Below are 16,667 nucleotides of genomic sequence, written 5' to 3'. Positions count from 1 at the left end.
ACATTTGTAGTCATACCGAAGAAAATAATAGCAAAACTATAATTACAACAGTAATACTCAGATTTTAGATAATATAAAGTCAGTAATAAATATCAATGGGAGGGTACTGTTGATCTGATGGACTGTCAATAAAGGCTTGAGTTTCACATAGAGCTCAGTTGATGCAGGGACCTCCTACAGAATATATTACATAAAAAATCACATAGAATATAAAGTGGGCTTCAGTTTGGATGGAGGTTCTAGTGTTATTGCCCTGCATCTATTTCCCAGGTGAATGCCCATCTCATGAGGTACGACTGCGCAATGTCAGTCCAGTTTGTCCTTGGTCCCAATATAATTGCATCTCACACTAACAAGACTGAGCGTTTCCACCTCTGCTCAGATTTAAATTCCTCTCTGGCTGCAGCTTGTCATTGCATTTGGTCTTATTTCTAATATCCGAGCAGAAGAATGATTTCTGTATGTTTTGGGAGGGTTTTGTTTAAAAGGTCAGCAGTCAACTCAGTCGAACAGTTGAGCATTTGTGTGCTCAGACCGCTGTCATATTTGGGCAAAGTGCAGTTCCATATTTGTTCATTTAATAGCATCCATGTCACATCAAGGAGCCTGTGAGTCACGCTGGGACTCAACAACAATGAATCCTGCATCGCCCTACTTTAAATGCATACTCTGCCAAACTCACTTGAATACAAACACTTGACCTGTAAACATAATGAATAAAAATGTCCATAAATAAACAGAGACCCCTTATTAGCTTTCAACACCGAATCCAAAAAAGCTGGGACGCTGCGTCGAACACAAATGCTAGTTTTAGTAGTATTACCGAACCCATGAATGAACCTGTTTACCTGTGGAATGTTCCAAACAGGTGTTTTTTGAGCATTCCACAACTTTCCCAGTCTTTTGTTGTCCCAATTCGTTTGAAATGTGTTGCTGGCATCAAATTCAGAGTTTTTTTTTTTTTTTACAATCAGAATTTTTTAAGACGATTTTTCAGAATAATCCACTTCTCCTCTGTCCATGCATGTAATCCATTTGTCAAAATACTTTACAGCTTCATCTCGAACATTTAAACCGATGGTGGCGTAGGGAGCTGTGCAGAAGAAGTGGATTGTGCTGCAGGAGTAGTTTGGGAACTCCAGTCACCTTTAAAGCCTACAGAGGTAAGTGTTTTGGTGGAGTATCACTTAGAAAAGCAGGAAGAATTCAGTTGTGTTTCAGCGTAGTGGAGTGATGACCTAATGCTGTTTGAAGTGTGTTCCCATTCACATCAGAAAAAACAACAGCTATGGAAAATACTGCCTTTCTCTTTAAGTGGTAGTAAAAGTCATTCTGGTACCATCTAATACTGGTGGCATCTGAAGGTAGTGGTTGTACCTTTTTCAGTCAAATCTTACTTCAATCATTGTCAGACTCTAACGAGCTCCGATCATCAGCTCTGATAAAGGTGATGATGACAGTAATGATGGTGTAAATGTGTGCGGCCTTCACAGTTTGATGGTGTCATTTGCTTCCTTCTCATGTTTTCCTCTGTTCTCTCAGACTTGTTGCTCTGCTGTTATCTCTGTTGCTCTGCAGAGTGGGGGCTGTCCAGGCTGCTGTAGGGGGACAGGGAGGAAGTTGCTGGTCCTGAGGCTTTCCCATCATCCCCTTCTTCCTTCTCTGTCTCCATTTCCACATCTCTTTCCTCTCTTCCATCTCCTCCCCCTGTTCTGAACACCTCCACCGATCCTCTCCCATCCTCGCTTGACTCCTCAGACACAGAGAGACCGTCCTCTCCCCGGCTGTCCACCGTGCCGACGCCTCCTTCGCTGGGACTCGAGCTCTCCCTGTCGTCCTCCCCGAGAATGGGCTCTCTGGTCTGGCTGTGGTGCTTGACGTTGTAGCGCTGGTTCTGGAAGAACTTTACGATGGTGTGCTTGGGTAGATCCAGCTGGGCTGACAGGGTGTGGATGGCCTCCTGGTCAGGATAGAGCCCCACGTCACCGATGAAGCTCTGCAGGATTCCCAGGGCCTCGAGGGAAATCCGTGTCCGCGATCGCGCCTTCTTTGGTCCTCCCCCTCCAAGCCCAGGGCTCATCCCACGCAGGGGTCTGTCCTCTGAGCCATGCAATGGGATGGGCTGTGGGTCTTCCTGAATTGGAGATGGAGCTGTCAGAGGAGGCAGGGGCTGTCTGTGGAGGACCTTATAAGAATGGGAAAGTTGAGAAAATGACATGATATTTACAGCATTTTAAACAGGGTTAAGTGTTTGCTACAACAAACAAAACTCAAGGCTTTTTCTTGAGCTTTCAACTGAATCTCATGGTCTTCATTGGTACATGTCACAGGTTGCGTTCTTCCCCCGTATGTGACTGAAGCTCACTGGATGACGAGTGAACCATCGTGATGAAAACTCCATTCAATGACAAGAATCATGAGATGCAGTTGAAAGTCTGGAAATAGCTGGTGAGGGGACCTTGAGTTGTTAGCCATCATTATCCAGGTCAAAGACTGTGATATGTTGAAATAACTATAAAAACTGAATAACATTTTTTATTGATTTGTATCCGTATTTAACAGAAATATCTCTCAACATCAGGCTTGTATTCTTTAATTGTCAGCCAGTATCACCATTCTTAAAAAGTTTTGATATTACAGTGGCAGCGTCACTCAAAACCTAAAAAAACACCAAAACATCCATTGATATAATCCATTAATGCACAATCATTAACATCTCTCACTGTCGCCATCAACATAAATAACTGCACACAGTAAATTTAATTGACGGTATTGTTTATTATGACATCATTTTTTGCATATATTGTTTGTTTTTTGCACTATTTAACTTTTTGTTGAGCTGTGTCACACTACATTGAGTGCACTGTTTAAAGTGGAGTCAAATTCCTTGTATGTGCACATGTACTTGGCCAATAAAGCCAGTTCTCATTCGGACTCTGCTTTTGCACCATTTTTCCTGTGAAAAAACTAATGAGTACAATTCCAAAGAAAGAGCATAAAATCTCTGACTTTTATCACATCTGGCACACACACACACACACACACACACACACACACACTCGGCACGCTTCCAGCAGAGTGAAGCTCCTCATGTCAAGGACACTCCGTGACTACATTTTATCATCATATCGTCATATTTTGCATTTTACATTTGTATTTTGTACATGCTACACCAATTAAAAATGTAGCAAATGTAGCGCATAAATACTGAATGTTTCCCATGCAGAGTGATTTTTTTCTTCTTGTTTCTTGCTGTCTTGAACATTCTGCACATAGCAAAGATCATTTTAAAACTATTAAAGAGTCTGGAGGAAAAATTAAAGTGGTTACCAGTTTTACTGATTTTTTTTAGTGTTATTTGTCTGCATCATTATGGTAATATTAACAGTGTATGGAAATAATCCACACTTCACTCCTGGGTATTTATAGTGTGGACATGCTGTTTTGTGAGCCTATAAAATGCACATATAAAGACACTGATTTAGCTTTGGGAGGCTTGGTTGAGCACTGTGTAAGCACACAGTAACACTGCTGCACAGTCAAAACACTTTAATGTGTCAAGATGACAAGTGGGCGTAGAGGTAGTACAGTCTTATCCAGTCTGTGTGAATACGCCTCATGATGTGCAATTACAACACAGGCCTTAAACTCCTCATTACCACTCAGCTCCTCTTTCAGTGCCCCTTTGCAGTGTCATGAAGGGAAATGTAGTACAAGCGGAAGTGTGGCCGACCAGCTTCCATCACCCGCCAACATGCACGCTAAACTCCCAAATTCATCACACAAACAACCACACTACTAGAGCTTATTAACAGGGTGGGGTGGCCAGCACACCCAAACACAGGAATCCAACACCATAAATCTGTGGTCCATCAAAATTAAAGGACCTAAATAAAGATAATGGCAATTCCTTTTTCTCTGCTTCAATAATTACAGGGTATGTTCTGAATAATATTGAGGTTGGGGCCAGACCGGAGAGCATTTTGGTTTTGGGGAGAGGGTGGGATGGAGGAGTGTTTAGCAGGAAATGTGTGGGCTGGTCATTTACCACTTCTATTTTCAATGACTTATAGGGCTCAAATATGACAAAGAGGAGGGCTGCTGAGAGGAGCAGGTGGTGGATCAGACAGAGGAAACTTTTCGAAACGGCACAACCTCATCCTGCTTTCCACAGTTTCTCACTCGTAAAACACTTTTGTGTCTTATGCTTACTCATGGCTGCACTGTGGTTGAGTGGCTGTGTATTTTCAAAAATTGGATTTTCACACAGATTTTTATCATCAGTCCAATCTTTTTTTTTTTTTTTTATTAATAAAACAAGAACTAAGGTGAATAATCAGTAACTATTACCAGCGCAAAAGAGATTTTCTGGCATATTTTAGGAGGGAACCAAACCCCCACTGCATGTTTGTACCTGCTGCTCTGGGATGTGAAGGACAGTGTGGAGCCTGTCGCTGTGCTGCTGCCTCGACTCCTCCTCATAGACTTGGTCTCTGTCGGCTTGTGGTAACCCCAGGAACCTCCTGATGGTGCACAGGTTCTCCCACAGTGTGCGGTTCTCAGGGCTCGGGCTCTCTTTCCACCTGAGCAGCTCACACAGCCAGCCCTGGAGGAGAGACATGGAGACAGTCACTTCTCTCCTCCAGTGAAACACAAAGGTCTGACCCTCCAAGAGGAACAATCAGAGCACAAGACTGCAGTATTGATCACATGCTGAAAATCAGACACTTTGTCCTATTTGCTGCAGCAGATCTACAGACTTTGGAACTTGTGAATATGACAGAACTAAAGTGCACTAGATTGACATTAACTGGGCTTTTATTTGTTATGTGTTTTAGGGTAGATTAAAGACAAAGTCCATTCCCTGTTTTATTGCTCATTGTATGATGATTTAATGGCTGAGCTTTTGGCAAAATGCCCTTCATTTCAGAGGAATTCTTGAGCTGCGTTTCAGAAAAAGAACCTTTTTGTGGCAGATTTTATGAGACAGACGACAAAGTTCGTTGTTTGAATTGTAAGTTATGTTTGTAACAGTGTTTCAGTGTCTTTCAAGTGCCTGTGAGCTGGGTTCTTGTACGAGCATGAGATAACACTAAAGTTGACCACTTTGACAAAATATTATACATAAAGCTTCACTTTATTTATGTATTTCTTTAACATCATTTTTGAAGCTACCCAGTAGATGACCATATATTGCAATCATTCCCTGAAAACACAGTTTTGTCATTAACAGATTAGGCAAACAGCTGTTTGGTGGAGCTGGAGAGTCGGTCTGCAGAGTCGCCTCAGCTGTAGAGTCTACAGATGAGGCGAGAGGATGCTCGTGTGGCATATGGCGCTCGCTAATATCAAGTGCCAAGAGGAAGTGAATTTTGAGACATTTCGGGCTGCGGCAAAGTGTTAATGGATGGACCGATGAGCATCATTAGGCCCTGCTGCCTGGAGTGACATCAGTAAGTTGGTTCAACAAGTTCAGCTTGTTGGCCTGAATGCTGTGTATCACATGCTCACATATCTAATGCAGCACATGTCGGCTTTTTGATTACGTTTGATTTAAAAATTGCATTAAGGAGGCTGAAACACTGACTCTGATCATGCTCCTCTGAGTTGCTTTCACAGGGTTAATGCTGCTGACTCCCAAACACTGCTGTATGCAAGTGTGTCACATATTCAGATGCTAAAATAAACACATTATTGTGTTAGAATAGAACAGAATAGAAGTTGTTCCCTGAGAGGAGGAAGAAAAAAAGCGAAGGAAAAAAATCTGAGAGGGGAGCTGTGAGTGTGTGTGTGTGAAGATTGGATTATCTCTGCTCGGCTGACCCAGGATCTGCCACCAGCTGTTGTTTATGCGCAGCCTTCAGCCTGGAAATTAATGGTAATAATGTGATCATCCCTCCGTCATCTTGTCGATCTTTTCCTCCGTCTTGCATCCCTTCTGTTCCTCCTCCGCTGTGCCCCCCTCTCATCCCTTGCTCAATTTCAGTCCATTTACTTCTTTATCGTTTTTAGCATCTCTCTGCGTCTCTCATATGATATTAATATGTACTTTCTCTCAAAACCTTTCTGCCTGTGCTGGTGATACGTTAGTCACGTGAAGTTTGTAGAAAAAAAGGCACTTTAAGCTGCTCTTGAAACCATCGTCATCCTCTCCTCCAGCACAGACTCTGCTTTGATCTCGCCTTCGATCGCCGCATTGTTTATCTGAGGATGGAGACAGGATGGTATGCCACAGCAGGTAATCAGATACCCCACACGCCCACACACACTCACACACCTGCCTGTTACACCCTCGTCAAGTCCTTCAAACATCATCCACTCAGCTCACATCTGTGTTCACATGTATAAGTATGTGTCACTGGATGTTCATGCGAGTGAACTCATTTATTTACTCAGATATTTCATTTTCTTCAGGTCTTGTTTTTCACTCTCATCTCAAGCTAACAGCAAACGTTTTGCTCAAGTTGAAATATTTTCATTTTATAGACCATCCATGAGGTTAAGGAGCCAAAATAAAATCAAGGAGAGTATCTTTAAGCGCTTGGGACTGACCTGACTTTTGTTGGCAGCCACTTTGGCAAACAGGGCCTGGGAGACCTTGGCCCTCTTCATCTCCTGTTGGATCTCTTCGTAGATCCCCGAGGTGATGTTCACCAGAGAATCCAGCTTCATCGGCAGCTCCGCACCAGACACGATGCACTTTGTCTGCACAGACACAGAAAGTCAGATGAAACTTAAAGACAGAGAGTTTTACATTTTCATGAAGGGGAGACGAAAAAGTGGATAATTTATCCCACACTGGCATAAGTGGCCGATTTCACTGTTTATTACACTAATGTCACGTTCGTATCTAATAGAGGTTTGCTTGATTTCTGCTATAATGACAAAACATCTTTACTATTTACAGTATATCCATTGTAAAAATGTCCTGGGACATTATTGCAAAACAGCAACAGCACATAAAAGTGATGGAAAAAATGGAAATTATGAAAAAATATATATCTATTTTCAGTGGTGCATGTGCTAATGTTTGTGTGTCTTGTTATGTAACTGGTCTGTTTGTATTTCTGTGACTGGCTGTGTCCAGAGCTGGTATTAGTCCTGTGAGCGTGTGTGTACCTGTGTGTGTCTGTGTGTGTTGGTGTTGGAGATGAGGTTGGTGGCGTGGTTGTGGTTGCTGTTTGTGGTCCTCTCTCTCTCCTCCTGGTAGATGCGGTCTCGCTCGCCCTCTGGCAAGTTGAGGAAATTCTGCATGGCCTTCAGGTTGACCAGCAGCGACTGTGAGGCCGAGCGAGGATCCTCCTCCTTACGCAGGATCTCTGACAGCAACCCCTGCGCACACGCACACACACACACACACACACACACACACACACACACACACAGTTACTCACAAGGGGTGAACAGTATTGCATCATAACAGTAAGATCGTTGTATTTCAGTTTACCTGTGTGCGGTTAAAAGCCACACGAGCGAACACGGCCTGGGAAACACTGGCCCTCTTCAGCTCGTTCCTGACTTGCTGGTAAATGTCGAAAGAGACTTCAGTCCCTGAGCAGTTGAGGCCGGTCTCAGTAGGCCCCCCAGAGCCCTTGCAGGTCCGTGAGATGGGCGGGTGGTTGAGGAACTGCTGATTGACTCCCTGTGGGTGCTGTTGGGCGAGCAGGCGGCTGACGGCTAGCTGCTGGTTGATGAGGTGGGCCATGGCAAGCTGCTGCCGCACGAGCTGAGGGGAGAGCTGGGGGGACAGGAGCCCGCTGTGGCTCAGCAGAGGTTGAGCCTGGGGACGAAGTGGAGGACTGGGGTGGTGCTGGCTGACGGGGTGAGGCAGACAGTGAGGCTGGGTGGAGGTCTGAGTGTCCCCAAGGGCACTTTTGATGGACAGGGCTCCAGGGCCGCCCAGGGTGCTCAAATGGGTGGGAGAGGGTAAGAGAGAGGGAGGACGCTGGCTGAGGACACTCATGTCCAAATCCCTCTCCACTGCATCAACACACACACGGGTTTGTGTTATACTTCAGAAGAGCATTCATTGTTTACATGTATTCCCTCACCCAAATCATGCAGATGAACCTTTAACCTTTTAATCCAACTGTATCTACCAGTCTTCCACTGTCTGTTCTATTCCTCTGTTCACCGAAGCCCAACCCTCCAACATGGCCACCACCAGGTGCATGATGTCATCAATAAAAGGCGAACCCACCTTTGATATCTGATTTATCTTGTGCTGACCACATCTTCTCAATGTATTCGCCTGAGGGGAAAATATCAGATGAATAATTTACATTTTTCTTCCATCTGCACAAAGATACACACACAAAGTCAAAAAAGAAAATTTCCATTAATCTGTTCTCACACCACAAACACAGTAACATTTCTGCATGATGCTGCAGCCCAAATTAGGCTGTAGGAGAAGAAATCACCAACCAGGCTTTTATTGTGAAGGGGAAGTGGTTTATCATTGTTTATGAGTTAAAAACAGAGGAGTCTTGGTATGTACAGCATCACAAAGGATGTGCAGAAAGGGACTGTGTAGGAGAAAAGTTTTTTTTTTGGATGTTTTTTACAGCACAGGTTGGTCTCGTGGTTCAGGGGATGATCTCATAACCGCTAAGTCTTTGGTTTAGCATGAAGCCCTATTTTCACTTACTGTGTCATGATAAGATCAAATAACTGGAGAATGTTTCCTCTTTATCACTGCGCTGAACCTTTCTGTTCTGGATTTTAAAGGCCCCTCTGCTCATCTCCGCAGAAATCTGCTTCTTATTATGCTTCCACTGGGTTTGGTTGAGAGTCACATTTTAGGTTATTAAGGAATAAAAGTTGGAGTGAGGTTTGGCAGGGCTTCAGATTTTTACCTTCCCAGTGTGTGTGTGTGTGTGTGTGTGTGTGTGTGTGTGTGTGTGTGTGTGTGTGGAATAAGTGTAAGAAGAGCTCTTATTTCGGGGTTTTGGTGGCGTGTGTGTTGGGGGGCTGCTGCTGTTTTCCATTAGGAGTTAAGAGCATTTAGTTTTGTCATGTGTATTAAGGGTGACATTAATGCAAACCATGTGCGACAGTTCCTTCCTACTGAGAGCTGTCAGTGACAGACGTCTCATGCAGCAGATTAGACACATACAGGCTGACACATGTGCTCCTACACGTACAGGGGGTGGACAGAAGAATGGAAAAAATTCATTAAAAAGGATTACATTTAAAGCAACTAAATCAGAAAAACAAAGGCAGCCAGGCAGGTGAGTCATATTAAGTCGAGTTGTGATCAGCAGTGAGTGTCATTTTGAGAAAGAGCTCTGACAGTCTTCACCTGTACGAGTTTTCAAAGCAACATGAGGTGAACAGTTGACGGTTGAGATGCAGGAGAGTTGGTCACTAAAACTGTCAAAGTTTTTAACAAGGCAGGAGGATTTAACAAGGAAACACGTGCCAGCGAATGCATCAGCTCACAGACAAACATTTAACAAGGGGCTTAGTGAACAAAGTCAGCTACCACCAAGGTTAGCGTTTACATGCACACAAAGAACCAGAACACTGCAAACAATTGTGCTCACATGTGCCACAATATACAATTTTTTTTAGGGGGTTTGAGATATCGGTCTCTCAGTCTCCAACTGAATACAATGGAGGTGAATGTTAGGAGCACAAAACCTCCATACAATAAGCAACAATGCGGTCTGATTAGTCTTTGCATGCTGATGTATTCGCAGGCAGAGCGTGACCGGGCAGATCCATCATGGAATACATATGACTATGCAGTGCTTTGCTCAAGGGCAGTTTGTTGGAAAGCATTACTGATTGACTTTGTGCCGTAAAGTTACCCGGTCTGCTTCATCTATGAAACTAGTGCAAGTGAGTCGCAAGAGTTACCTTTGATACGCTTGTATCTCTTGTACCAGCGTCCGAACTCCTGACATTTGGAGGTGGAGACGTTGGCATAGTAGGAACTGTTCACTATCGCTGAGATCATACTCTGACAAAAAGAGAGAATGAATACAGACGTTAAAAAATAAAATAAAATACATTCAAGCTAACATAAAAAGTAAGAGATGAACCTCAAAACTCGTCTTTCAAACGATTCAACCAGGAGTCAGTTTATGAAAAATAGTCTTGGGAGTGGCAGTGCCTTGAGATTGGGTGATGAGTTTTGTGCTAGAGAAAATGAGAAATTTCAGCAGCTGATTTATTAAAACTCTTCACCCACCCTCTCTTTCCCCACATGTACTGTGGTCAGTTCTGCAGAGCAGGAGATGCGCAAACTCTAAATGAGCAGTGAGAGCTCAACATGGGAAACACTGAGGATTAAAACTCACATGAGTCAGGCTGCAAACACACACCACCCACACACTTCCCCTAATCACTAATTACATCATGAGTAAGTCCTGTGTATAAATCACAAGTCCAAATGACACACTCTCAAGTCTAATGACTGCAGGGTGTGTGTAAGCAGGATAATTGAGGTGTGCGTGTTTACGTCCTTTCCCATGGGATGGTATCAATACTTTGTGTGTGTGTGTGTGTGTGTGTGTGTGTGTGTGTGTGTGTGAGAGAGAGAGAGAGAGAGAGAGACATATTACACAGTGTGTGTGGTGAACTGATGATGAAACCACATGTGTTTAGAGAAAATACTTAGCAGCATCTCGGCTATTTGTGTGTGCTCATCATTTATCTCTGGAAAAGGAATTTAAACCAGCATCCTATGTGCCACTTGCACAAATGTTTCATGAAAAAGACGTGATCTGCATGTGGAAAAGTTTTCCACATTTTGTTCTGTTTCCAGGCAGCAAAAATAAGTTTGAAAATGAGTTTTGTTGATTACAAATAAAAGACTGCAATATCCCGTTTGCAGATGTTTTCAGACCCTTTGTTTTGACACTCACAATTGTGCTCAGATGCATATGATACATAGATGCTTTAACGACTTGATTTGTCTCCACCTGTGCCTAACTGAATTCACTGGGCATAATTAGGAAAGGCCACATCTATCAATGTGAGGCCCCACAGTTGATGGTAAATGTGAAAGTGCACAGGAAGCCATGAGGTCGGGAGAACTGTTCATTGACCTGAGAGACAAGATGGTGTCAAGGTGGAGAGCTGCAGCATAGAAAGTGCCTGAGAGCAGAGCAGCCTCCATCATTCTCGAACAGGAGAACAATTTTCAGAGATCTGGCCACTCAGCCAAACTGAGCAATCAGGGATGCAGGGCCCTGATCAGACAGGTACCAAGAATGTGGATGCGATCCAGAGTTCCTTTGTGGACATGGGTGAACCTTAGAGGAGGACAGCCATCAGTGCAGCACTCCACCCATCAGGCCTTTATGGTAGATTTGCCGAAGAAAGTCATTCTTACTAAAAGGGAGTTTGCCAAAAGGCGCCAGAGAGACTGGAAAACCACAAGAAGCAAAGTCCTCTGGTCTGATGAAAAGAAGGAGAAACCGTGTGGCTAAAATTCCCAGTGGGAATTGTGGGTGTGTGTTGAGGAAATCAGCACTGCGCACCACCTCATTAATACCACCCATACAGTCAAACACGGTGGTGGCAGCATCATGCTATGGGGATGTTTTTCCCATGACAGGTACTGGGAGACCAGTCAGGATGGAGGGAAAGATGGATGAAGAAAAATATTGAGCAATCCTGAGTGAAAACCTTTTCCAGAGCACTCGGGATCTCAGGCTGGGGCGAAGGTTCACGTTTCATCGAGACAACGAGCCGAACCATACTGCCAAGAAAACACAGGATTGAGTGGCTTCAGGAAAACTCTGAGGAAGGCCTGGAGTGGCTCAGCCAGAGTCCGGAGTCCAAGCCTGAGGGATCATTTCCAGGAAGACTTGAGGCTGTCATTGCTGCTAAAGATGCTTTAACATTCAAACCTCACTTACAACAACATTGAGTGAGATACCAAAGCAAGCAAAAGGAAAAAACAAACAAGGCAATACAATTATTTAACAGAAAAATAAGTCAAAACTTTCCAATCAGGGAAAATAATTTGCCAGATAAAGTCAGATAATTAAGATGTGACATAAAGTATAGTTAGGTAGAAGTTGGAGGTTGATCAAATTTCTAAAATGGCCAAAAAGTTTTAGGTGTATTTTGTTCCATGAGTCAGGTGCACTGATTAAAATCACTTTTTCCATTCTCAGACTGAACTTGTGGACCATAAAGCCAGAGCCAGTCAGTACAATATGTCTGATAAAGCCCATCCGAGTGATGAAACAGCTCTGACAGGTAAAACAGTCCATTTCCAATAAGGGCTTCATAGATTTCAAGATACTAGTGAGAGTCACGTGTATTTGGAGAGAAGTCCTTCCAACCTCATGTAGAATGATGTGTCCCATAGACATCACTGGTAATAAATCCAAGGCAGACTGACAGAGTCCAGAAGTTTAAGGGTTTAAGAGGATGCATGTCTGTAAATCACATCACTGTAGTCCAACCCAAATCTGCCTTGACAAGCCTTTTCCCAGTAAACATGTGTCTATGTGACATCTGAATTTGAGTTCTTGCTCAATCCAAATGTTATCTACGATCCAGATTTTTTTATATCCTGTAACTCTCTCGATCAGAAGTCCGTAGTAGAAATATTAAGATACTTAGAGGCCATATCCCGCTCTCTGGAAAATGGCATGAACTTTGTTTTAGGAGCATTTAGTATAAGTCAGGTCTTTTTGCAGAATGGTAAAGGAATGTTTTACGTCTTTGACTGCTAAGAAAATGACTGGACCTAAATCTGAACCCTGTGGAACACCTTCCATTGATGGTAAAAACTGTTAGCTTCCCAATTAAAGAGATTGTCGTCTCTCTGAACCAATTACATGCATTGATATCAAATCCGGTCTTATGTAGCCTCTGCAAATGGAGGATCTGCACAGAAATACCTTCAACTGATCATTTGCCACAGATTCCAATACATTTGCCTGGCAAGGCGTTTTGAATATTGGTCTCTAGCTGTTAAGATTGTTCTTGTCGCCTCCCTTATGTAAGCATACAACATGAGCCATTTTCCAATGTCTGGGAAATTCACTGGGGGAAATATAGTCTGAAAATATGAGTTATTTGCTCTGAGATAATTTGGTCTGAAAGCCTAAGAGAAAAGGGATCCAGATGGTCCTCTCCAGTAGATTTCCTGGGATCGATGGCACAGAGAGCATCTTAACTGCATTTGAAGAGACAGGATCTAGGCTGAACAGAGGGCCGCGAGATACAGAGAATGCTTGTTATGACTGAGAGGAAGGTCTTGATGAATTAGTCCAAAGCCCACTCAACATCCAGAATTTCGGATATATAAGATGAATATCACTGATAGAGATAGAGAACTTTTTTAAGTGATGCTTTACAATAAGTCAGGATTGCGATTTCTTTAAATGAGTGCATGAATTCCAAGATCAAATCCACCAGCAGAAACGAGTTTATTACTCTGATTGGATAGTATTTCAGAGGGATTTTTAGGTTTAGGTTTTCTGTTTCTTTCCGAGTGTGGATGTACATTTCAACATAGTGCTCCCACAAAGGATCTTCTACCAGAGCCCAGGAAACTAAACTCCCTTTCAAGGCTCTTAATATCGCTGCCCACCATATCGTTGTCCCATTCATTTACATTGATGAGTCCAAATTCTTCCATTTTTGTTTCATGGATCCACTGGTTTGTTTACACTGTCACCGGGGTGAAACTGATTTCAGTTTCCCGATTTCCTCTTTGTTTGCAGCAGCATGAAATAAACACACGCACACACACCTGCCTGCTTCTTTGCAGCCTGGAGAAGCAGAATTCCAGCTTTGGAAAAACACCACAACCATTTTTAATAAGCACATGTTATTAGCATTTGGCCTAACATTTGGCATTTTACAGACTGTTTGACTCGAACAGCAGATTATTCCATTTAGTTTAAATAATTGTGAGTTGCAGCAAGAAGTTCTGGGGTTGAGGGATTCAGAGGGCACACACAGATATTAAATATTTATCGGATTAGCTCTGTTGAGCTGCTTCTCTCTCTACTTTGTTTATCATTTTACTCAGGTGTATGAAATGGTGATGGTATGCAGTGCTGCTGGGACTGTACCTGGGAGAGAGGACACTCCTTGGCCAGCATGCTCTGGTTGGTCTCTCTGAGCAGCTCTTTGAGGGCGTTCCTCACTGTGGCGTGGGTCCACTGCTCTGACGGCAGCTCCTCCAGCCGCGTAAAGCTGCACAATAAGAAGCTTTGTTACCGTACACTGAATCAAACTCTCATTCATTGATAGCAGGCTGTCGCACTGGTGAAACCATATACAGTTTCAAATATTGTACTCAGCTCAGATATCTGAGAAACAAGCATGTTGCTGTCACTTGTTTGTTTGGTTGTTTGTTCCTCTCAGTTTTCACCGTTGTGTTCTGCTCTTACTGGGCATCAGAGCATCAGAATCTATTTCAGAATTGACACAATTGCACTGCTCAGTCTTGAAACTGCCACATCTGTTACCACAGCTGGATTAACCTGCTTGTCAGCCCTGGGGTAAGAATTTGTTGTTGGGCCCCTTTAGACCCCCCACCTCCTGCCCTGTGTGCATTATGTTTATACCAAACCCCAATCAGGTCTCCATCAGCACCGTGAACACAACAGACTACACAAGGCAGCTTCATGACTGTAAAGTTTGTCCCTGATGAATCTGAAAAAACAAAAATATCACAACCAGTGTGCATGCACAAAACCAGGGCCCTCTGGGGTTTACTATTGACATAAACGAAACCGTCATGGGTCTAAATCACTGATATGAAAAATAACAGATTGACAAATCGTTTGAAAACTATTAAATGTCAAATGATCCCAATACACTTAACAGACACACACACACACACACACACACACACACACACACACACACGGCTGACCTGTGCAGCAGGATCCGCAGTGTAACCATGTGGTAAACATCCAGCAGCATGTCAGCCACTGTTGCCTCTGGAGCGTCTGTTAGGTAGTGGATGGGCATCGGCTTCCACCGGCCCACTTTGATGATGCCTGGAGAGATCAAACCAAACAAACAGATACACAGTTAAAGCATGTGTCCACTCTCTGTTACAAAGAATACTGGACTGGTTAGAAATCCTTGGATCCTGTGTTCCTGCATGCGTTTTCCTATCGATGTCAGCCCAAGCCGCTTGTGTTGTGCTGTGTGCGCTGGGGAGCTCTCCCGGTCTTGGAGCATCATCCCGAACATTCCCCTGGCCTTCCTACAACCATGACTGGAAGTGCAAATCTAAACAAGGCCTAATCGCGTTAGGATCTGCTAAATCAAACACAGACCCTGCCTGGCCTTGGCCCGCCAGCCTCAATCATGTGTGTGTGTGCGTATGCGTCTTCATTACATGAGGATGGTGGTGATAGGGGCAAAAGAACAAAGGCTCTTCTCTTGGGACTCTCCAGTTGATTAATCAGAGGAGAAATGTAAAATCAGCCCGACATTAAAAAGTGAAGCAGGCTGTGAATGAGAGCCGTGTTTTGATGTTGATGCACTGAATAAACATTGTGAGCTCATTGTTCTCAAGTCTGACAGCTGAATATTTTTCTCCATAACTGGCAGGTATTATTATCCTGCAGCTGACTTTGCTTTAGAAATGACTGTTAATACGTTGACATGTCAACAACTGGTTACTGATATGAATATGCAGACGTACTTTAACGTTTTAAACTTTTCCTGGCCCTAAATTATGTTGCACAGTGCAGAGCCAAAGAATAATTTCAGGTACTTTAGGAACATAATGCTTGATTTTGTCATGAAAGCATTAACAAGTTTATTTACTGGTACATATCTAAGGGGCAATTTAATGACAAAATGTAAGGGATCTTTAATAAATCTGTTCATGTTTTTATATACATGCATATCAGCCAAGATTGTTTTAAGTCTCAAATGAATCAAACTCAATTATTTCCGTTGCTGTGAAAACCATTAACTGCTCATATCAAGCTGCCAAAGCTTCTGTTTGACTCAAAATTATGACTGCATGGACACATCAGTTATTACTGATTAATTAGCGCAAAATATTCTCCCCTCTAAAACATAAATTGGCAAAGACGAACACGGTGCCGGATTGAATAATGACGTGAAAAGGCAATCAGGCAACTCAGATGGAGAAATGATGCAGCAATGCACAAAACTCAATATATATTTAAAAAGATATGACTTCTCTTGTCCCTGAGCATGTAGAAAACAGCTTTAAAAGTGTCCCTGTCTAGAATTTATAGAATTAAAAGTATTGATTAACCTCAGCTGTAAGGCTGCTGCAAAGCTCAGGGAGCCTATTTTAAACATCTCAACAATGCTTTGGTTGAGAGACACTGTCCTAAGTGCAGTTTGTTTCTTATAATAATGTTTCTGGGAAGCCTTAAAATAAGGGAGTAATATCAGAGAAAGCTTCCCAAAACACGGCCAGAAGTGAAATTTAGTTTTATTTTTTGCTCAGCAATTCACCTAAGCCCATGTTAAATCGAGAGCAGTAACCATATACTCTAAATAAGAAATAGCTTCTTTTTTACTTTGCCATAATGTGCAAGTTAATTAAAGAAAAATCCCTATGCCAGTTAAGAGTTTAAAAATACTCGTCCAGCCAAAGTTATGCAAGATGCAATTCAATCGCAGAAGAAAATAGAAGAGTCTCTGTATAATTTTGGTCGTGACCACACTGGGGGAAAAATGCATGACTC

The 16,667-nt window shown here is 43.0% G+C and overlaps 1 protein-coding gene across 1 annotated transcript in view; it reads right to left on the bottom strand.

The window, feature by feature from the left end:
- Window positions 1-1,508: 1,508 nt before the first annotated feature.
- Window positions 1,509-16,667, bottom strand: part of LOC143316106 (DNA-binding protein SATB2-like) — a 27,460-nt gene continuing 12,301 nt past the window's right edge. Inside the window, exons 4-12 of the mRNA XM_076723813.1 lie at window positions 14,858-14,984; window positions 14,049-14,172; window positions 9,862-9,964; window positions 8,201-8,251; window positions 7,448-7,980; window positions 7,120-7,332; window positions 6,553-6,705; window positions 4,415-4,606; window positions 1,509-2,185 (exon numbers count right to left, since the gene is read on the bottom strand). Of these exons, the coding sequence (XP_076579928.1) occupies window positions 1,559-2,185; window positions 4,415-4,606; window positions 6,553-6,705; window positions 7,120-7,332; window positions 7,448-7,980; window positions 8,201-8,251; window positions 9,862-9,964; window positions 14,049-14,172; window positions 14,858-14,984 (2,123 nt within the window). The 3' untranslated portion in view covers window positions 1,509-1,558. The remainder of the gene's footprint in view (window positions 2,186-4,414; window positions 4,607-6,552; window positions 6,706-7,119; window positions 7,333-7,447; window positions 7,981-8,200; window positions 8,252-9,861; window positions 9,965-14,048; window positions 14,173-14,857; window positions 14,985-16,667) is intronic.

The sequence above is a fragment of the Chaetodon auriga genome, chromosome 23, assembly GCF_051107435.1.
Source record: "Chaetodon auriga isolate fChaAug3 chromosome 23, fChaAug3.hap1, whole genome shotgun sequence".
Classification (NCBI taxonomy): domain Eukaryota; kingdom Metazoa; phylum Chordata; class Actinopteri; order Chaetodontiformes; family Chaetodontidae; genus Chaetodon; species Chaetodon auriga.
Note: the sequence above shows the minus strand (reverse complement) of the source record. Positions and strands in the feature narration are given on the sequence as shown.